The sequence below is a fragment of the Solanum stenotomum genome, chromosome 1, assembly GCF_019186545.1.
Source record: "Solanum stenotomum isolate F172 chromosome 1, ASM1918654v1, whole genome shotgun sequence".
Taxonomy (NCBI): Eukaryota; Viridiplantae; Streptophyta; class Magnoliopsida; order Solanales; family Solanaceae; genus Solanum; species Solanum stenotomum.
Window position 1 is genome coordinate 4,222,787 of NC_064282.1, and position 23,464 is coordinate 4,246,250.

Genomic DNA, 23,464 nt, shown 5'->3' on the forward strand with positions numbered 1-23,464 from the left:
AGCGACAGGACTGAATGGATACATTGAATATGGACATATTTTGATGTTTGCCATTTCATTAACTTTGGGACATTTGTTTCTTAGCATTGCAAATTTGTTTTTAATTTTTTTATTTTATTATTAGAAATATGGAAAAGGACGTAAGAGATAATTTGGAAAAAAAAATTAATTCTGTCAAATTTGATTTCACAAACTTAATTCTAAAAGAGAAGTATTGAAAACGTACACACCCCTAAATTCTCACTAAATTTAGGAGTGTTCTCTTGATTTTTTTGTTAAGAGTCTCCACGCCCAACAAGTGTTTGAGACTATTGTTAATCAGGGGGTGTTTATGAAATATTCAGATTGAAAATGGTCATAAGAAATCATATCCTCAATAATTCTTCATATTATGTACTTAACAAGGTTTACAAACATCAATGTAAAAATATCTGCCATGATAATCAATATCTTCTGGAGACATGACCAGATTTGAATTTAAAGTTAGTAGCTTAGGTTGCTGTTTTTAAGAAAAAATCACATATATAGTCGATTGTACTAACAACCTATCACTATAGCAATAGATCCACACATCTGCACAAGAGAAAGCCAAAATAAGAAGGTTCAAACTCGTACAAGAATACCCATGTGTCAAAGGCTAAGACTCGAATTCTTCAATAAAAATAAATTTTATTTCTTTCCTTTAGATAAAAACAGAAAGGAAAGTATACTCTCTGTAGCTAAGAGTTAATGGAGATATCACACAAGTTCACCATATGAAGAATGGAAGACACCACTCCCAGATTGTACACGTCTCAAGGGATAAAGGTATATGGAGAACTAACCAGATACAGTTATTTACACGAAAGAGAGAGAGGAGGGCGGGGGGAGAGAAAAAGGAAAGCTAAAAGGACTAAGTGTGAAATTTTGCATCAAGAAATTCTTCAAGCAGCAGGCATTGAGGTTGAGATGACCACATAGGGTAAATATTGAAGGCCGTCCTGAATTTTGCCCATGGCTGTGCTATGAGCTGCACGAAGATTCTCAGCATATGCATTGGCCTTATCCTGAAGTGATTTCTGTGGAACCTCATGTGAATCAGCAGCAACACTCTTCACTGCTGCTAAATATGCTTCAGCCACTTCCGATATCCCTGTAAAAGCATAACGAAGCTAATCAAGAGAGATAGACGCCATCCACTTAACCCAAATTTTTTACACCAAGAACAAGTCATATCATGAGGAAACACGTTCCATAGGCAAAATCAGCTGAACTGTTCCTTAAGAATTATTCATACCACGGGTAGACAAAACAGTCTCAAGGAAGGCAAACCTTTCTCCAAATTCAATCACCTCATTACAACATTATCAGACCAGTAATTTTGAATTCAGAAGCAGAGAAACCCATCTTCAGTTGAATTAACAATCACTAAACAGAGCAGTTCTCATAGTTATGTTCCAAAATATTTACGAGGACACCTGGAAAACTAAATTAACTACAATAAAACTTTATACAACTTATGGACAGAAGAAACTAGACCAACAAAATATACTTGATTTTACCAGTTGACTAAGTAGTTCTCTCTAGCAACAAATGCAAAACAAAAAAAAGTATCGTAAATCATAAAAATTACTACTTTATTTGTACATAATCCTCAAATTCCTACCCATGTGCTTCTAATCTACGTTTGACGATCTTTTTAAATTTTTTTTATATACAAAACTAGAGATCGTAAATGGGTTGGTCATCTATCAATATTAGATGCAGAAACAATGAACTACAGATGAAATTACTAAGAAGGGAATAAAAAAACAATATAAAAGTCATAAAAGCGTAGAAGTATATGTTAGACAAAGATCTACCTGTAATAAAGCTGGAAGAAACTGCTTCAACACATCCAGTCATTGAACATGCCTTCGATCGGATTACCTTAGCTCTTTCAATTGAATCCTCAGACCATTCCATTTTCAGAATTTCCACATTTGCATCTTGGTCCGCAACTTTATTTGCAGTTGAAATGATTGATTTCCCAAGCATTACAAGTTGAGTTGCGGCAAAACAACACAACTCTGAAAGTCTCTATGTACATAAGAACAATCAGTGAGAAGTCAAGTAAATTCATTACTCCCAAAGAAGAAGCTGCTAGTTTCTTTGATCCAAAAAAGGTTGCAGACTAACTAAACATTTACATACATGAACACCCTCTGAATGAAGAGTATCCAGTCTTCGAGTAGTCCTTTGAACCATGTCATTAGGAGCTAGTCCAACCAAAACATTTGTAAATCTGCAATTCAATGAAATCCAGAACTTAACACCAGTATCCCAGTTCTTAGCAACTAGACACAAACTTTAAGGTAATCACTCTACTAAGCACAAGAACTTAGTGCCCATTTGGATAAACTTATTTTAGGTGCTTTTACTTTTAAGTAATTTTTTTGTTTTGGAGGTGTTTGGAAAGATTATAAAGTGCTTTTAAGCATCCACTTTTAGGCCAAAAAATTTAAAAATTAGTCAAAAGTAGGGTAACATCTACTTATGACTTTTGACTATAAGTCCATCCAAACAGGCCCTTAGTGCTTGGATTCATGAACTGTCAACATTTCAATCACATACTCTCCGTTTCCATATATTTCTCCAGAACATATTAAAGTAGAAGAAAATTAATTAAAAGGTAAAGCATATTAAAGTTCAATGTTTACCCTGCTGCCAATTCTGCAGCCTTGTCCACACTAGAATCATGCAAATTCTTCACCTCATCTGTGCTGTCTGCAATGCCAGTTTCAACTTCCTTTCCTTTTCCCGACTCTTTACCACTTTCATATACTTCAGAACTCAAGTCAAAAATCTGTTGAACCTCTTTAAGTTTTCCATCATATGAAGACCTTTGATCAGATGGAATTTTCGCTTTTCTTCTGTTGAACAACAAAGCATAATGGTTGGACAATGCCTCCAACTCCTGCATGTAATTCACATGATAAGACACTGGAATTCCAGAACAAACTCAACCAAGTACAAAGATCAATATGAGTAGGAACTGACCTCCAATTGCTCAGGACCTCCATAAATATAAAAGCATCTATCAAATGTAACTTCTTCATAAAACTGATCTTCATCTGTTTCTCCTCCCCCTTCTTTGGAGCCTGGGTCAACTCTAATACCAGTTTCTGAGATCAGAAGATCCATAGTTTCTTTTCCAAGTAGCTCAAGCACATGCATTCCTTTAGCAGTAAAAGCTTTTCCAGTCTGCAAGAAATTGTTCACAATAAAAATAGCAGCTAAAACACACTCCACCTGCCCAAAAAGAATAGAAAATCAAATCTTATGCAAACCTCTAGTATGGATGGTGCAACAGAACCAGTTGTGGCAGGTAAGCCACCATGCTGAACTGATTCAGCAATACTTGCAGCCGAATTTTCAAGCCTGAAAACAAAAGGCAAAATAACATTTGCTTGGCAACTTTGGCATTACTCAACAAAGGAATAAGCAGATAACTGAAATTGGTAACAGTATTCATAAGCATAAAATTCTATGTTGGGTCCAAATTTACAAAAGAAGATCAGTCAGTCCTACTGTCCTTTCCTACTTACGAGGACTCCAAAACTAACATTGCAGGAGCACAAAGTTCTCATGCTTAATGGGAAGGTTCTTAATTTCCATGTTTCCAGGCAGTTGGAGTTTGTGACTACTTCTCTTAGTTCAGATATATGTAAACATAAAATTTCTATTACTCCAGGTCATATTTTCACCTAATTTGCCAGAGGAAATATTCATCAATTCATGTGTCAAATCATAAAATTTTATCCATTGCCACAATAAACTAAGCACAACAAACTGTAAAAGTCAACAAAAACAAACTCCCATTTTGTCCCCCAACAATCAGCTCCATTAAGTACAGCAATTCTTTTCAAACACAAGATGAGCGACTGCTTAAAATAAATCTAAAAACTTGCTCTGAAGAAGCTGGGCAAACACCCCTGTGAGGTGAAGGTTCCAGAGAACGGGAGCAAGAAAAATAGCAATCATGTTGCGATCAGTTTTTTATTCTTTTGATCAAGTAAAATTTAGTTTTTTACAACAGTCATGTCACAATCATACACAAGAAGACATACTTGTGGACTAAATCAGAACTTCCTTTGAATGCATTTCCTAATGCTTGCCAAGCTCCTGAAGCGAAATTCTCGACTGAATGGTCAATAACTCTCAAACCCTGCACATATTTTAGAAGGTTAAAAGCATGACCATACCAAACAATTATAGCATATCTACTTCTGACCTTAAGATACTTTTGTACAAATTAGCGGAAAATGGGGGTCGATTGTGGAAGGGATATCAATGCTCAAGAAGAACTTTTAAAAAATAAAAATTGGATCCCCTATTGAGTCAAGTAAGCAGCACAACTAGTTTGGTAGCACTTGCCTGACCAAGCAATGAGTCTTCACTAGCTTTCTCTAATTTTTCAAGAGCAGCCTTGCGTTTTTTGTCATTCTCATCTTCACTTTCCTCTTCAACCAATACTTCTCGTTCATCCTCTTTCAAGGATTCGGTGTCTTCCAGAGCATTTTGCACATCTGCAAGGCTCTTTGCAGCTGATTTAGCAGCTTCAACGGCCTGCAAAAGTGAAAACACATATAAATATAATGCATGGAGCTATTCAAGGTGTATGTTTAAGTGTGCAATCCTTCCATAACAACAAAGAACAAGTACCCACAATTGTCAACCAAGAGTTTATTAATCTGAGGGCCTTCAACTCATTTTGTTGTTCTAACGCTCAATAAACAAAGTGTAGGCTAGTCCTATAAAAATGGAAGGTGAAAAGGAAAAGAAATAGCTAAATTCAAATGGCATGCAATCTAGTGATAGGACTTAATGTTTGGATTATATCAAGTTACGGTACTACTCTCAAGCACCAATACATAATTACCTAGAGCTCCTTCCAGAGACAAGAACAGATAACTACAAAATAATTAACAGAATCTAAATGCCAATTAGAATTAAGTTGTTACTAAATTACAGAATGGATAATATTTGGTTCTGGTTTCAATGAATGTCAATTTAATCTAAAACAGTTGAAGTTAATCTTTGCCTCCCGGGAAAACCCTCTCCAGTCTCCTCCTGTCAAAATTCCATAATGCTACTACGTTGCAAAATAGAAATTTAAAGGGACCTTATCAATAATTCATCTTGCCTAAATAAACAGGCACACCAGCCACAGGTGTGCATCAGAGAAAATAGTACAACAAATTAGCTACAGGCTTACCAGTATCCAAATATAAAAGATTTTGTTTGGGTTTCTGCATCACTATGACACTTTCCAAGTACAAAAAGACATAACGTCAACTATAATGTTGCTGATGATCATTACAGAATGATATCACAGTAGCTTGTAGAAATGATGTAGACCCACACATGCTCCCCTAGGAATTCTATCCAACTCCAGCCTCATACAAAATAGTCTGAATACCCAATTATCACTTATATCATATAGCAATCTTAGGCATCTTTCAGTTGAGGCATTGCAAAACTTGTGATATGTACCAAATTACTGAAAGGGGGAGTTCTAAACACACTAGTTGTCTAATTCCTATATCAGAACGTAGAGCTAGTAGAAACTGTTTTTATCCAGAATTTTGAAGATGAAATTACTCATAGCTCATTCACATAACTTGTGAAGTTGCGCCTAACATTGTCACATCTCATTAGTACCCAAAAGAAATATAACAAATTTCTTACATTTGAAACGACGCTAATATATTCTGTCAAAACGAAGTAAATCTAAACAGCAAGATCAACGAGATAAAAACAGCTACATAACAAAATGCAACAAAAAAAGGAAAAATTTGGAGTTCAAATGCTAGGAAAGATGAGTACATTGCGAGAGATCTCTTCGGCAGCGGTGGTAGCAGCTTTCTGAATGTCAGAGATATAAGAAAACGCAGAAAATCCCCATCCTCCCCATCCTCCACCACCGCCGGCGACTTCTGGTACCGGAGGTGGCTGAGCTTCTTCTTGCTTTTCAACAATCTCTTCAGTCGAAGGCTTCGTCGTGTCGTCCACCATCTGAGAAGATCGTAGCGTCGATGTAGCTATTGATTTTCACCTCCGGAAATTGCTGAGAGGAATAACCAAATTGATAATCTTCGCGATCTAGTTGTGAAAGTTCAAACGTGCTTCTTACGGCGAAATGAGTACGGTGCGACGTCGTAAAATACCATTGCACTGCACTGCTGACCCGACCCGGCGTTGTATTTGGGCTCACAAAAAATTAGGTTACCACTGTCAGGTGCTTTTTGTTTTGACAAAATTAATTTTTTTTAAATTGATAACAGTTGGTGCACACTCCAACTAATTTCACAATATTTGATCATTCATATCAATAACAAATACGAGATAACTTTATCCGTCAAACAAAAGAGATCAACTTACCGTGATTGTCTTTGGTGAAATTTGAACATATGAGATCGTGATTATTTTTTTCGAAAAAGGGTAAAAAATATTCTTAAACTATTCGAAATAGCTCATATTTACCCTTAAACTATTTTTCAGCTCAAAACTACCCTTCCCGTCAAATTATTGGGTCAAAAGTACCCTTCTTATTAACGGAAGTTGTTAAATGCCATGTGGATGTCACATTGCATGTCAATACTAATTACTTTTTTTTCCACTGCCACATAGACTAAATCCCTAAATCCTAATTACTATTTTTTTCCCCTCATTTCATTATTTTTCAGAAACAACTTCAGCCCTTCTCCCTCATTGAAGTATGTTATTGAACAAGTAAACTTTATCACTGCTAACCAAAAAGTATTCAGTAATAGAACACCAACAATCGTAACTTGATAAATTAATTTACAAAATGAGGAATATTAACAGTGGAAGCAAATATTTGAACTTCATACAAAACATGTTGAGCACAAAGCACACTACTCCAAATACAAACCCCCCACTAGCTTGTTGTTTGTTAAAAACCAGCAGAGTTGGTCGATAGCTGGAAATAAACTAAGTAAAGAACTAATGAAAAAATAGAGAAATTGGAAATAAACTTCACAAAAGCTGGACATAAACTAAGTAAAGAACTAATGAAGAAATGCATTATTAAGTAAAAACTGAAAATAAACATCACAAAATCTGGACAAAAACAAAACTTCAATGAGGGAGAAGGGTTGAAATCGTTCCTGGAAAATAATGAAATGAGGGGGAAAAAAGAGTAATTAGGATTTAGGGATTTAATCTATGTGGCAGTGGAAAAAAAGAGTAATTAGTATTAACATGCAATGTGGCATTCACATGGCATTTAACAACTTTCGTTGATAAGAAGGGTACTTTTGACCCAATAATTTGACAAAAAGAATAGTTTTGAGCTGAAATATAATTTAAGGATAAATATAAGCTATTTCAAATAGTTTAAAAATATTTTTGACTTTTTTCTGTTTTTTTAAAATAAACAAGATACAAAAAGGATAAAGCGGTCCTACAAGGTTTTTAGCGCAAGTTTGTAACCAACAAATGAAATATGATGCAGCTGTTACATCAGTGATAAGACTTTCAGCCTCATTTTCAATGAAGATAATTGATAGGATTTAAATACTGAAATAAGTTGAAACTGCAGAATGATTTATTCGATCAGCACCATCTAATAGCAAATTTCCAATTTTCAGTGTACAATTGATAATGTAAATGTTTATTTTTTTCATTTGATATGTGTTTACAGATTGATTGGTACACATTGTTTTAAGTAGTTTTTGTGCCATTGAAATCATAATGGCGAACCTCTTAATAACCTTGGAAAATTGGTGGTGGTGGTGAGGCGTATAGTGAGCCCAATGTTGGGGGAAGAGCGACATCCTCAAAAGTGGGTGGAGGTGGAGACATTACCGGAGCTGCTGGTGGTGGTGGTGAGTGGACTGGCGGTGAAGGTGAAGCTACAGGTGGCGGTGGTGAGGCTACCGGTGGCGGTGGTGAGTGGACTGGAGGTGGAGGTGATGCTACCGATGGTGGTGGTGAGTGAACGGGAGGTGGAGGTGAGGCAACCGGTGGTGGTGGTGAGTGGACAGGAGGTGGAGGTGAGTGGACTGGTGGGGGAGGTGATTGAACTGGAGGTGGAGGTGAGGCTACCGGTGGTGGTGGTGAGTGGACTGGAGGTGGAGGTGATGCTACCGGTGGCGGTGGCGAATGGACTGGAGGTGGTGGTGAGTGGATGGGAGGTGGAGGTGAGGCCACTGGTGGTGGTGGAGGTAAGGTTTTTGGTGGTGGAGGAGGTGAGGCTACTGGTGGTAGTGGAGATGGCTTTGGTTTTGGAGTGGTTGGTGTTGCTGGTTTTGAAGGAGTCAGGGTTTTAGGTGGATCTTTTGGACTCTGCCCTTCCCTTGAAACTCCGCAATGACCTTTACTGCAATCAACAGGCTTGCTCACTACTGGGAAACACTCTTTCTCCGTCCTCTGCTCTGATCTTCCCCCCAAACAATTCTCATTACCATCTATCTTAACTTGTTTCGACTGTGATGGCGTACATGTTTCATCCATGCTCTCAAAGTAGTTCTTAGAGAATGTGAAATTCGTCAAACTAGGCAACGTGCAAAGGTTCTTTGGAACATTTCCCATGAACTTGTTCGATGCAATGTCAAAGATTTCCACTTTCTGCATCGATTTCAAATCCTGAGGTAACGATCCAACAAACTTATTTCCACTAATATCGAACAGTGTTAGGCTCGTGAGCTTAGTAATCTCTTCAGGCAAACAACCAGAGAGCTCATTGTTGGTGAATACAAGCTCATCTAATGAGTTGCCCATTTTACCAATACTGCTCGGGATGCAACCATAGAACTTGTTATTTGCCAATACCACCACGGAAGCATTGGAATTGCCCAAGCTTTCAGGGATGGTGGAATGGAATCGGTTATTGTTGATCAATATTGCATCAAGATTCTTCTCAAATAGCGCGGAAGGCACTTGACCTTCAAAGTTGTTGAACCTAAGATCAAGATAGTTGAGTTTAGGCAACTCAAGAACAACATCAGGGAATGGCCCCACGAAACGATTGTTGCTGAAATCAATCTCATCCAAAAGCGTAAGATTTTTAATGCTCTTGGGAATGATTCCACAAAATCGGTTCGAATTAATGTGGATGAGACTCACATCAGCCAAGAGGCCAAGCTCCACAGGGAGATGTCCAGCTATGTCTGCATGGTTAAGATCAATCCCAGCAACAACAGAGATGTTGGGATCATCAAGAGCATTGTCACAAAAGACACCATTATAGGCACATACATTATTACCCTCCCAATTAGCTGTGAAGTTTGTTGGATCAGAGTAAATAGCTTTCTTCCATGCCTGAAGAGCAACATAAGCTTTCTTCAACCTGGCATTTTCGAATTTCATGTTAATGATCATTTCAGACTCGTATGTATTTGGAAGCTCGCCATTGTTACCTAAAAGTTGGCGACGGGCAATAGAAGCAGCTTCAATATCAGATAATGCAAAATATGATGGAGAAAAAGAACAGAAAGATACAAGGAAAAAGAGAATGCAACCCAAGGCCACCATGTTTGTAAGTCCACCTGTGGGTAAGGCCCAAGGCTGCTTATTGTAATATATTCTTCAAAGCAAAATGGGGGGTATTATATATGTAGGCAAAGGAAGGAAATTTAATGGTTGATAAGCTATCATGAATTTTGAGCACCATAGAATTTGGAGGGTCAAAATAAACTTGAAACAAATTTTAGCGGTTTGTTGAGTTTCTTGGAATTAAAAAAATGAGTGAACAGAGTTATTCTTGATCCATCCTTTACCTATTAGAATGGAAAATCACCAATTACATAAGTTCATTTACCGTCTAAAACAAATGGACATTATTTCGTAAACATGTTTTATTTTCTTTATGCTAGTAAATAATTGGTTGGTTTTTCCATTTAAGTTCGAGACTTTCAAAGTGTCTTACTCTTGTTTATTCTTAAATTCACAGTTTAATGGCTTTTGTGAAATAGTTAGGCAGAGGCTGATGCAAATGACAGTGGAAAGTGGATGTATTCACGTTAGGAAAGTAATCAAAGTAAACATAAAGATACTTCGCAGCAGTTCGCACCAACTGATTTCAAATACAGATCACTTCCAAAAACTAGACTTATGTAACCCCTAAACTAATTGAATTTTCAAACAAAAATAGGCTTATGCTATTAATAAAAATTATGGCCTTAATTGCAACTTATTAACTAGAAAAATAGGAATTTGGAGGAAGTCAGTCACCACTGATATTTACATAACTGCATACACATCACATCCCTCCGAGTGAGGTACTTTACCAAACTCTACATGAATGCAAGATGCTTCGTGCACCAAACTCTTTTAAAGTGAGGTATTTTGTGTGTATACTTAAAGAAAACTGAAAGAAAGGGGCATCAGTTTGACATCATCCAGAAAAGTTCACAAGGGTATTTAGAAACTTCACTGCTGTTATAATTTTCAAAAAACAAACCACATTTACATTCAGAACAAATGGTAACTCCTAACCTACCGATACAGCACACTATTTTATGCTAACACTAACAAAAATACGTGATAACATCCCCACAGGCTTAACATTACATCACCAGATAATTTTTACCACATTGGCCAAGAATACTATTCAATTCCATTGCTTGACCTTATTATCTGAAGCTCCAAAGGAGCGTTCTTTTTATGAAACTAGTCTAGTACAACACAGGGTGTGTTCCTTTGGCTCTGAGCAGTTTGGTATAGGGTGAATCTGGCATTCTAGCTTTCTCCTCTTCCTCAAGCTCTTCTCTCGACTTTGGCAATCCATCTGGTATAGGACAAGTTCCTCTTGCCCGTTGTGCATCAAGATTAACAGCTTTGGCTGATTCTTTGCTTTCCTTTTTGGCTTTGTGCATGTCTGAAACTCCATGTAAGCAGCCAATGAGAGTTTTTACTCCCCCTGCTTGAAGTATTAGCCTCTCTACCTCCTCCTTAGATGCTTCTTTCTGGAAAGAACATCAAATTCTCTTTCAATAACAGAGTAGGAAGGTGCTACGCTTAACATAGCTTAAGATCATTACAATATTTGGACAATAGATCACTTAAACTGGATTTACAAAAAATCAACAAGTAATTGGCTTGATGAACTTTTTCTTTAATAACTGTGATGTCCAGGTCAATTTGTAATTCCTCAGCGCAGCTGCCAAGTAACTATGTCCACCTAGACTTGGGTAGACAAGAAGACATCACCTAGTATTATTGTTTATATGGACATTTCTAACTTAAGAATACAATTCAGATGGAATTGTTAGCTTACTTTATGTGGTCGTAATATATACACACACACTGAAAACACATTTTTGTTAGCTCTTTTTCATCAACTTTTACCTCATAGTTCCAAGGAAATATTGAACCTCGAGTTTTAAGTTTTGTGTACTAATAACATCTAAATATTTTACACCATCGGGTTAAGTTGACAACTAATGCAAATTTTACCCCAATAGCCCATTCTCTGGACAGGGGGGGTTAACTAATTTGTTGACAACAACATACCCTACAACAACATATCCAGTGTAAGCTCACAAGTGGAAAACCTATTATCTAACAACACATAATAAATACAATAGCATGTCGCAGGCAAATAAGATTGTTGCAGAATTTTATTTGAAGAACCTATGATTGTGTGCTGATAAAGAACTTACTTCAAGATCTTTGAGTTCAAAATAGGCTTGCCAGCAGCTATAAGAATCATCTCCGTCTAGAACAGAACAATAATCTGTACACAGAGTCCATTAGTATTTCAACAAGCAGATAGAGCTAATACTTTAGACAACAAGAAATCAAGTTCAATTAGTAGATATTCCCTGCATTCCAATTTTTGGGTGTTAATATGTACATGGATTCAAGTCATTTAACAACTACAAAAACTAGAATAAATCAAAGATTTAATTAATTAACCATATTTAACAATTCTTTAAACATAGAAAAACCATCGGAAACAGCCTCACTATCTTCATAAGTAGGGGTACGGCTGCGTACATAATTGTTGTATTTAACCCCAATTATAGTTCCATGCAAAGCTAGTTTTTTAAAATTAGTACTAACACACTATTTTCTTGTAAAAGGACATTCTTTTCTCCTTCAAGAATGGCGAAAATTTCAAATCTTCAAATCAGAGACGGATCAATAACCCATAAACTTCAAATCTTGAATTGATGTCTGATGCTAAATCCAATGAGCAATCCAAGAAAACAACTTATAAACAAACTAAGGAAACGTAACAATCAAGAAAATAGACGAACAAATAAAGAAGATTTGGACATACCCGCAAGTTCATTTTCTGATTTTTCAATCAAAGGGGGATCTTTAACAACTCTATCAAACTTGGTTCTGCTAAAAGGCTCGAGCTTGGGTATGTAAGCATGACTTCTTGAACAACAACGAATTGTCGACGAATTTACTTGAAATCTTGAAGATGAGGTTCTTGAAGAATGAAGCTCATTATTAACTCCAACAAGAGAAGAAGAAGAAGAAGAAGATAAGGAATTGAGAGCCATTGATTGTAACATCATCGTTTCTGTAAAAACCCAGATAACAAATCATCAAAATGATGAAAATTTATATTTATAAATAGAGAAGAAGAAGTCAGAAGGAATTGGGAATGGATAAGGATGAGATATTTTTTATTACTTTTTCTGTAAAAAGAGACATAATGTTACTTGCCGGTGATGATTGGATTCGTAACAGACGAATCCTGGCCGTTGATTAATTGTGTTTTGTGTGTGATTTTGATCAGATTGGCGATCGTATAAGAGGAAACGAAGGATGCGGCGGCCCTGGGATATTTTTATTGTAATACGGTATGTGGAAATTTTAAAGATATTTTTTATGAGCCCACAAGTTTCTTTTTCTACTTTTTGCTTTTTTTCAACTTTGTAATTTGTCTTGATGCAAAAGAAAGAAATTTCTTATTACCGGTCTTTTTCGTAAAAGTGTTTTTTTCTCTAGATACTTATCTTGATCAATGCAAAATATTCTCTTCATTTTAATTTAGAACTCATTTGAATTAACTTAAAGAATTAAATTTTACTTCTAAAATAAAAGTCAAACAGAAATGATTTTTAAATCAAAAAATAAAAAGTATGGGAGACTTATTTTTGGTTTCTAACTTATTTTTAAGTCATTTTTTACTTTGTCAAATACTTCGTAACTTATTTTAAGTTACTTTTTATATTTGTCAAACACTTTCAAAAGTAAAAAATTGACTTAAAAGTAAGTTTGACCAACTTTTAAGTCAATCCAAACACACTCTTAGTATAAATTCAAAAAAATAAAATAAAAAAATCTGTAGTTTTAGACTAAAGATATGTAAGAAGTATCAAAATGTTCTTTAATTTTGTATTTAAAAACATGACATATGAAAAATTGAAATTATAAAATTGTCAAAAGGAAAAAAAGATGAATTTATTAAAATAGATTAAAAAGAAAAGTAAGACAAAACGGAGAAAATAGCATGTTTGTTAATTGTACCACAAAAAAAATTGATAAGCTAATAAAAGAGTAACTAGAGTTTAAATATTTTAGGTTGAGTAGGACTAAAGCATACTACATAAGTACGAATTCATTGTTGCATCACGGAAGGCTGGGTGAAGAAGTTATTTTTGATACACAAGTCATCTTTAAAAGAGAGAGTTTTAAGTATATGGTCGACAATTTAAGAAAATGGAGGGATATCATGAGTATGTCGTACAATGTATTGGAATGGAATGTACAAAATAGAGGCTTGAACCCCCTGTTCTATGTCACAAAAACATATAGTTGAGAATTAAAAATAATTATATAGAGAGGTTGTTGGATCGGCTTAATTTGTTGTTCAAAATAGAATGTTAACTAAGCAAGAACTCACACGTTCGGAAGATGAAGGTACCAGAAATGAGAAAGCTTAGATGGATGTGCAAGCATATTAAAATAAAAATTATTGGAACAAAGATATGCAGGGTAAGATGAAAGTAGCCATCGTAATGAAAATATGTGAAAAATGAGATTGAGATGGTTCGGACATGTGAAGAGAAAAAACATAAATTGATCAAATAAAAAAGGTATGAAAGGTTGACTGTAATTAATAGATTTAAGGAGAGAATGAGGTAGATAAAAAAGGAATCGAAGTGTCACAACCAAGAACATAATTAGGATATATGATTATTAGATAGTAGAACGTCTTCACTTTCACGTTGGCAGAACATTTTAGTTTGGTTGAGTTATCTATTTTCCTACCAGTATTATTGTTTGTATACTAACATTATCTTTTATTTCAAGTCTATGACTACTATTATTTCATCTATTTTTATTATCTTTAATTGTTAGTATTATTGATACTTTCCGTTCTTTGTTTTTTTTAATCGTACGTCTTACTACTGCATATGATTCAAATTATTTTTACTGACAAGTTTATTTTTTAAATTGAAAATTTATTACAAACAACTTTTCTACCCTATTTTAATAATATTCATATATACCCACTCTCTTCCTGCTCTATTTATAAGAAAATATAGTCAATATAGTCGATATGTAGTTTTATTTTACTAGAAATATAATTTATTCCTATGGACATAAATTGGATGATAAAAAGGATAGAAACAAAAAGAAGATGAAAAATAAGACAATACATTTGTATATGTTGGTACAAAAATAATAATTTAACACCTCAATTGATTGACTATCTAAATTTTTATCCTATTGATAAAAGTTTAATTCCTTACTTAATAATTATCTTTCCATTTTTCAAGCAAAAATTTAATAACTGAAAATTAAAAAGACAACATAACATACTCTATTACAATAATTTTTATAATGACAAATTGTATATATATAGAAAAAAATTGTACATTTTGAAAAAAATATCAAGGCTGATGAAGTTTTGTTTTTTCTAACTAGAACCGTCAATATAAACTTGATTTATTGATTACTTAATTCAACCTGTTATTTGTTAGGGGTTGAACAAACATTTTAAAGCTCATTTAAAAAATATAACTTTTTAATTCAATTAAATAAATTCGTCTGACTAAACAAGTCAACACATATATTTATAATTTGTTTGAATCACAAGCTTTAAAAACTTTATTTTTATTTTTAGATTGTATGACCAATCAAATAAATTTATATAAATTGAGATAAAAGAAAGTATCACTATTCAAAATCATTTGAAGCATTTTAGAAAGAAAAACACTTTTTTTTAAAAAAAAATACTAATCATTTTCAGCTTAGTTGGATTAGGTCCCACCACATATGCAACAATATTATCTCTCCCTTTTTCTTTTTTTTTTTGGAAGATAAGATAAGAGGATGAGTAGTATATTCATCGTCATAAAATCATGATTATAAATTACTATTAATAATTTAATCTAAAGACGAGAATAATATTATGCATAAATCCTTTTTGAGATGGAGAAACATTATTTTTGTGATAGTAACTATGATTATAAATTATTAAAATAAAATAAGTAATAATAAAATAATAATAATAAAAAAGTAGATCACTATTCACAAATTAGTAGTACCACTAACTATTCCTGTAAAAAAATAATTTAGTTTAAATTTTGCTCTAGCATGTGGTAGAGGGTAAAATCGTCAAAACGCCCTTTCCCCGACAATGGTGGAATTTAGAATCCAACATTAATATTCAATAGCTTGTCCAGCTCCAAAACGAAGGTGGCTCTAACGTGTTTTCCAACCGGTAACGACGATTTCACCTCTCTTTTCCCACGTTTTCTTCTTCTTTTCTCTCTTTTCTACGGCAGCAGCCAAAAGCAGAGGAACCCAGAATTTTCTTGGTTCAGAATTTATCGATTCTTGTTGACTAGTAACCAAGATTCTTGATGAATCAATCAATTTTGATGCTGTAGATAACGGATTCTTGTTTTTTATCATTAGGGATTTAATTGGGTTTCAAATTCTTGGAAGAATTCTAGGGTTTGGGGGGTCACAATGAAGGCCATGGAGACCCTTCAAGATCTGATCGAAGAAGTAAAAGTTCGAGCGGTTTGGTGGGGTTTGTGTATATTTGCTGTCTGTTACTTTTTAACACGTAAGTTCTATTCAATTTTCTCTCAATGAAGTTATGGGATTACTTAGAGTGTTTTTATCACTATAATTGCGTATGTTTTTGACCTTCTTTTGATCAATGGCCGTTAAAAAGATTCAGTTTCTTGATGTTCTTTGATGGGGTTTCGTGAGTATTGTTCTTGGAATGAAGATTAAAATATTGGTTACTTCCTTTTTCTTTATCTCAGTTTCTTTTGTCAATCTTTCTTTCATTGCAAGTCGTAACGATGCACCTTTTTGATGCCTTTTGTTAATGAAATACTTTACTGAATAAAAAAAATAAAATTATAATTGGTTACTGAGTTTGTTGTACCTTTACATTGGGGTGGCTTTGGCACTATAATTTGATGTTACTATAGAATGCTTAAACATGCACTCATTTTGTTGGTCTTGTTCCTTAATTTCTACCAGAGAAGCTTCAACTGCGGTTGTGAAATTCGGATGAGATTGGATTTAAAAGAAAAACTCTCAAAATTATTAATTCTTTGCCCCTTTTGTTTTGGTATGATGTCAGTGGTCTTCTGGTGGGTGGTTCCATTGACCATTTCAGTTACTTCAAATTTGTTTTATACTTCAACAAATGAAGTAACATTCATTAAGGTTTTCAGAAAAAAAGGGGAGAAGGAAAAGGGAAAAAAATCGTGGATAGATTCGCAAGCTTGTTACCACCTGCCATACTTCAACAACATGCTTTCTTTGAGTAAATTATCATACTTCTGAGTATTCATTCAATTTTTGTGGTAAATTGCTTGTCACAACCGTCAATTTGCTTTTCTATTGTTGCATCATGGTTGTTTTTTGGATTCGACTCTTGATTGCAGACACCAGTACATCAATGTGGATGAATCTACCTATAGCTTTACTCTTGGTTTCTGGATCACGCATATTGTTTAATGAAGTGGAGTTCCGCTGGAAAGTTCGGAATGTCCGACCACCGACATACTTGGCGCACTTAGAAAAGAAGCAGCTATCTGTGAATGATAGCCGACTTTCTACCTCACCACCCACACTGAAATGGAAGAGGAAAATTGGTTCTCCACTCGTAGAGGCAGCAGCAGAGGAGTTTATTGACAAGGTTTTGCATGATTTTGTGATAGATTTGTGGTACTCCGATATTACTCCTGACAAAGAGGCACCAGAGCTGATACATGAAATAATCATGGATGTCCTTGGTGAAATATCTGGAAGAGTGAAAGGAATTAACCTTGTTGAGCTGTTGACAAGGTATTTATTTCCCAGTCATCCCTCTGACTTAAATAGAGATGACGCAATGGGGCAGGAAACACATATCCCCAACTTACTACAGGGATAGGAATTTACGGAGGGAACCCTTTCTTTTTGTTTTTTCATAGGTGGGTTCTGTCTATGTAAATGTACTAGCACAAACTTACCACTAGATTTTTATTTTCTATCAATATATGCTTTACTACTTGTTAAAGAAACACATTCCCCTACCCTGCCATCCCCTCCCTTTATTATTGGTTACTTCTTCTCACATCTAATAGCCGTTGTAGTGCCTGCAATAATTGAAGACACAATACTTTTAGCTAACTAATGACTATTTTCACTGTTTTTCGTGATCCTATTAGTGAACTATACCATCATTGGCAATAACTTAGTCAAGAAAGAATACAGTCAGTTTGTTCCCAATTTCCCACTTACGACCCCCTCTCTCCACTCCACTAGGGGCAAAGTGGGGCATTTATTTGATTACTGCTCCCATTGCTATTCTTAAACACAAATCTTTCTTTGTTATTCTATCTGTTGTTTCTCACTTTATGACTGTTGTATTGGTTTTGAGTCACCAGCAATTGAACCAAGTTATTTAATTTTTAGGGATGTGGTGGACCTGGTAGGAGATCACCTAGACCTTTTCCGCAGGAACCAGACAGCTATTGGCGTGGACGTCATGGGTACATTGTCTTCGGAAGAAAGGGATGAAAGGTTGAAGCACCATCTCTTGGTCTCTAAAGAACTCCACCCTGCTTTGATATCAGCTGAGAGTGAGTACAAGGTGTGAGTGGAGCGTTCTGATGGAAAAATCGACTCTTTCTCAATTGACATACTTTGCATGCTATCTAATGCTTATTTTATAGGTACTTCAACGGCTCATGGGTGGAATCTTAGCTGTTGTGCTAAGACCCAGAGAAGCGCAAAGCCCCTTAGTTCGATGTATATCCAGAGAACTATTAACTTCTTTAGTGATACAACCTCTTCTGAATTTTGCAAGCCCTGCGTGAGTTGATCTCTTACAAATGTGAACCATCAAAATTTATTTCTCTCAGTATATGTAACTTTGTCTATATATGTGATGCTTTCACTGGCTAGGTTTATACCATGGAATTAGAAGGTTGTATGTTTGTTTATGCATTACCTTGAGAAGAAAGAGCCCTGTAATATAGCTGCTAATTGGTTGTAAGGGTCTAAAGTTGTTGATTAGGCATTACTGACTAATCTCTTACAAATGTGAACCATCAAAATTTAGTTCTCTCAGTATACATAACTTTGTCTATATCTGTGATGCTTTCACCGGCTAGGTTTATACCATGGAATTAGAAGGTTGTATGTTTGTTTATTCATTACTTTGAGAAGAAAGCCCCCTGTAGTATAGCTGCTAATTGGTTGTAAGGGTCTAAAGTTGTTGATTACTGCCTTACTGTTCAGTAAATGTTACCAGTGAGAACTAAGACTCAATTGTGTTGCCTCCGCAGTTAGGGGTATTGAGTATATTTTTTGTTTTTTTCATGTGAAATATATTAGATTCAGAGTGGTTGTTTTTGGTCGTGATATTTAGGTCTGCATATCTATGAAATTTGAGTATTTATGTTTAGGATGTTATCAAAACATTACACTTGAGCGACTAAGACAGCTAGTCCAATATTGTTCTTTGGTGATTCTTTATGGTTAGGAAAGTTCTTGATGATTCTTTTTTCCCCTTTCGTGATCCTATTTGTTATTTTCTTATGAGTACTTAGATGATTGGAAAGAAACAAGAAAGAGGATCTTGATCCCTTCCACCCAAACACCCGGGAAAAAAAATGTTAAGGAAGAGCGCTGGGAGAGAGAGGAAAAATGGCCTCCTTCTATAGATAGAAGTATGCTTACACTGTGGAAAGTAACTTTTCTTCTCCTCACCTTCCCCCCTCCTGCCTCAGCATATTTTTGACTTCCATTTTTGTTATTGCAGTTGGTGTCTGATGATGAGGAAGATAGGCACACTGTATATGTTTTCAGCTAATATAGAAAAGTTATTTGAATTGAATTGAATTGAAACAATGGGATAAGGCTCAAAAGACTAGTACAATTTACTGAACTATTTTCTAGTCAAGTAGTTAAAATGAACTGTATTTACAATTTATATTTTGGTGTAAAGAGTCTTTTGTCAGGGATGCTGAATCCATTTTGCAATTTTTGGAAGCCTTGTAAAGCACACAGGGGCCTTTTTTGTAAACATTGCTGCCAGCAGTCTTTAAGCTGATGAAGATATGTTACCATTTTGAAAAATTTACAGCACAATTTTATGTTATCCTCATGGAGACGAACTTAAAAGGTCTAATGGTTACTTAACCAGTAACTTTGTCTATCTAGGAAACTATTGCCTCAAGGACATTTGAATCACATATCTTTGTCCTGGGATGAACTTTCTAATCAGTATGAAAGGCAAATGAGAATCCCTTTCTGATCTCCGGAACAAATGTTACTTTTAGTTTTATTCCTTTATAATCCCGCATACATGTTGAAGATGTTCAGTAAAAAGTTATGATCACCTTGGTGTTCGATGCTCTTTATAATGTGAATTGAGGATATCTTATCCTAGCTACATCTCCCCCCTCTAAATATAGAACACTTCCTTAATTTGAGTAAATTGAAGTTTCTTGCAGTCATTAAGTTTTTAGCATATTGGACTTTAGTAGAAGATGATGAACTTGCGAGAGTTTGTCTATGGGAGGGAGACCAATAACTTAAATGTAGTCATCTTCATAAAAAAAAAATAACTTAAATGTAGTCATTTCCCCTTCCTGTTTTGCGGGAGGTGGTTGGTGTTGGGGTAATTGGGGCCACTGCCCACTTGTTATCTAGGTTGTGATTTGCTCATTAATGAAAATAAGTAAAAGAATTTTTAATGACCCGTGGTTTGACCTTTGGTTTGCCGTATAAGTGTCAAGACTATTAGACTCATGTGTGGGGTTGTTGCTGGTGAGAAATTAGTGGTCTACATTAGTAATTATGACCTTTTAATTGCAACTCAGTGCTGCTTTTTCCTCACTATCTAAGGTGCTCTTGTAGTTTCCCAAGATTTAACTGCTGATATGGATAGACTGTTCTTTCACTGTTTTAATTGATCACTGTACAAATGGGAGTAAGAATTTCACAGTTGATTCACATTTTTGATTGACCAATCTGGCCTATCCCATTTCAATTTGTGTAGCTACCCATTCCGTATTAACTTGTTACTCATTTGCTATTGTACTTGATATATTTTCTTGCAGGTATATTAATGAATTGATTGAATACATTTTCCTTGCATATAATGATGAGGGGTGTAAGGAGTCTGGCGATGGTAAATCGACTAAAGTAGAAAGTCATAATCGCAATCAGGTTGCTCCCTCAGACACTGTAAAATGTTCAGAATCTGATCATAAACAGAAAACACCTACCAAGAGTCAAGGGACTGATGTCCCACTTTGCCAATATGACCATCGAAGAGAATTATCATCAGCTAGTGCAGGAAGTTCAATTTCTGGTTCGATTCAAGACGAGGCTAGCCATCCACGGCCCGCTGACTGGGCTCGTGTCCTTGAAGCAGCTTCCCAGAGAAGAACAGAAGTTCTGATGCCTGAAAATCTTGAGAACATGTGGACTATCGGCAGAAATTATAAGAAAAAACTCCAAAAGAATTCTTCCACGGGAGGAGTTCAGGTTCCTGGAGTAAAGGTTACAGTAAGCAGTGGAAAAGATGTGGGGAAAGAGTTACCAACTCAGAAATCTGAAGTAGCCATGATAATGGAAGATGAACCACATGATCCAAATCAGCCACATGATCAGAGAAGTCATCCTTTGCATTTGTCTCAAGAGCTGATAAAGGATGCTCCGTCCAAGGGAGGAGTTCTCTATGATGTTGACAATGCTTCTGCCATTGTTGCATATGAGACTAAGAGACTTAAGAAATCAAATAGTACATCTGATTTAATTATCCAACAAAATACTGGAGATTTGTTTATGAGCAAAGGTGGTGGATCCATTATATCAGAATTCTATAGTACAGAATTTAAGAATGCAGTACCTAGCACTATGAGTGCTTCAGACATGGTGATTCGTGGTGAGGGACATCATCTACCAAAGCTGAAGTGCAGGGTATGTGAATTCTCCTCAATCTTTCCCTCATACTCCAAAATGTGTCCCAAGAAGTCAAGCTGGCTCATGAGAAATTTAAAACTTGTGTGGTGTTGTATAACCAATTTTATGAGCTATGGTCTCAAATCTTGATTATTTTGCACACGGTTACCTTTTGACTTCTGTCTTCTAAGATTCTTGTTGATCAATAATGTTTCCTCCTGCCCCAGGTTTTGGGTGCATATTTTGAGAAGCTGGGCTCAAAATCTTTTGCTGTATATTCAATCGCAGTTACTGATGCCAATAACAGTACTTGGTTTGTAAAGAGAAGGTATTGTTTTCATGTATTTTAACTACTTAATGGTGCCCTATCATATAAAAACATCTTCATTTCAATGGTATTGTGTTTATAATTTTTTGGTATTGCAATTAAAGAAGTCCCTTTGAACACTGAACAAGTTCTTTTCTCAACTTTCGCTGGCTCTGTTTAGCTGATATCTTCCTATTGGGTGCCGTTTAAGCAGATACAGGAACTTCGAGAGATTGCATAGAATCCTGAAGGATATTCCTAATTACACATTGCATTTGCCTCCTAAGAGGATATTTTCATCTAGTACAGAAGATGCATTCGTTCATCAGCGTTGCATTCAGCTTGACAAATATCTGCAAGTATGTCACAGCACTGCTTTTATATGTATTTGGAATATTTGTGCCTTCTGGTTGCTTTAAATGTTCTTTCCCTAACAGGATCTCTTGTCAATTGCCAATGTGGCTGAGCAACATGAAGTGTGGGATTTTCTCAGTGCCTCTTCCAAGGTATGTATTTCTTGAAATTTGTTATGTCTTTTACCATCATGTCATATAGATCTAGGCTGTTTTAACCCTAACTAATACCTGATTTATGTCTATGAAGAACTATTCCTTTGGAAAATCTTCTTCAGTGATGAGAACGCTGGCAGGTACTTCACTTCTTCCAACCAACATGTTTGTGTTCTTTATTTATGTGATGAGTCTGGTGTTTCCATTGGATATTTTACGTCTATATACTTGTATACATGGAATGTGGTAAGGGTAGTCCTGTTGATGACTGCAATAATAAATCTCCATTGGCCAGAATAACTTGTACCAAGTTTCTTCACGTAGTATGCAGTGTGGGTATCTGATTCGAACTTCAGATAATGCTTAATTCTTAAAGTGAGTTGGGGAGTCTGCTTTGCTAAACTATAAAGCTAAAGTTTGAGCAGAGTATTATACTATTAAATCACAATGTGAGGCAAAACGCTGTGTTACTTTTTTTCACATAATATTATCTACAGTCATGAACTTTAAATAGTTTGCTTATTTAATTGTGTTAGAAAAGAGTTAAGTTCTTAAGTTACATATTTCTCCATATTGGACAAGTACTATATGTATTATATTTGACACCTATAAATAGGTCTCTTGTATTCTCTGAATTGTCAAGTTATTAATGTGTTATCTCATCTCATTCTCTCACATGATATCTGAGCCTACCTTCGTAGGTCACTCTTGCACTCGTAAGTCCACATTCAAATACATGAGTGATCCCTAGAGTTGGTTACACTTGTGGAAGGTTGTTGAATTATATAATAATGTCTCAGTTTGAGTATATAACGGCATCCAATTAGGTTTATAAGGTCTTTGAAAACTTCTTATTTGTCTTAAGGTTTGGGTTGGATGCTCAAACTTTCACATGGTATTAGAACTCCTATGATCTTGATACCTCAACAGGGCAGTCTTGTGCTGGTTTTTTGCTGAAGTTTCTTTCCTTTCATAATTTTCATCTTCTTGTCCTTTCTTTGACCATTTTGGCACCACCACTTCTTCTTGACTCCAAAGTTTTCATGCAAAAAAATAAAATAATGTGGATGATAGATTTTGTCCAAGGCTATCGACTAGGAAAAAATATTGGTTTTTCTTGGCAGGGATTTAAGTGAGTACTAGTTAAAATGTTCAGTAATGATTCCTTTGCGGTGTACCAATGCTTAAGAAGCTTTAATGTCACATTCAATCAGTCAGCTAAGTGAATAACTACGAAAGATGATTGCTTTTTTCCTTAATATAC

The 23,464-nt window shown here is 35.3% G+C and overlaps 4 protein-coding genes across 4 annotated transcripts; 1 reads left to right on the forward strand and 3 right to left on the reverse strand.

Annotated features, from left to right (window-relative positions):
• Nucleotides 1-652: 652 nt before the first annotated feature.
• On the reverse strand, nt 653-6,134 carry LOC125867909 (uncharacterized). Its single transcript, XM_049548499.1, has 9 exons — nt 5,848-6,134; nt 4,396-4,587; nt 4,089-4,186; nt 3,309-3,399; nt 3,019-3,222; nt 2,679-2,935; nt 2,173-2,263; nt 1,842-2,058; nt 653-1,132 (listed from the first exon to the last, which is right to left on the reverse strand). The coding sequence occupies exons 1-9, from the start codon at nt 6,034-6,036 to the stop codon at nt 924-926; spliced, it is 1,548 nt and encodes a 515-aa protein (XP_049404456.1). The 5' UTR covers nt 6,037-6,134; the 3' UTR covers nt 653-923.
• Nucleotides 6,135-7,729: 1,595 nt separating this feature from the next.
• On the reverse strand, nt 7,730-9,590 carry LOC125867897 (pollen-specific leucine-rich repeat extensin-like protein 3). The gene has a single exon (XM_049548494.1). The coding sequence runs from the start codon at nt 9,517-9,519 to the stop codon at nt 7,750-7,752; it is 1,770 nt and encodes a 589-aa protein (XP_049404451.1). The 5' UTR covers nt 9,520-9,590; the 3' UTR covers nt 7,730-7,749.
• Nucleotides 9,591-10,404: 814 nt separating this feature from the next.
• Nucleotides 10,405-12,612, reverse strand: LOC125868012 (CCG-binding protein 1). The gene is made up of 3 exons (XM_049548609.1): nt 12,272-12,612; nt 11,649-11,722; nt 10,405-10,952 (listed from the first exon to the last, which is right to left on the reverse strand). Exons 1-3 carry the CDS (start codon nt 12,516-12,518, stop codon nt 10,662-10,664), a joined length of 612 nt encoding a protein of 203 aa, XP_049404566.1. The 5' UTR covers nt 12,519-12,612; the 3' UTR covers nt 10,405-10,661.
• Nucleotides 12,613-15,555: 2,943 nt separating this feature from the next.
• LOC125850811 (uncharacterized) lies at nt 15,556-22,567 on the forward strand. The gene is made up of 11 exons (XM_049530649.1): nt 15,556-15,679; nt 15,877-16,030; nt 16,869-17,271; nt 17,884-18,061; nt 18,144-18,283; nt 20,538-21,402; nt 21,612-21,712; nt 21,906-22,050; nt 22,129-22,197; nt 22,295-22,396; nt 22,496-22,567. Exons 2-11 carry the CDS (start codon nt 15,931-15,933, stop codon nt 22,565-22,567), a joined length of 2,175 nt encoding a protein of 724 aa, XP_049386606.1. The 5' UTR covers nt 15,556-15,679; nt 15,877-15,930.
• Nucleotides 22,568-23,464: the final 897 nt, after the last annotated feature.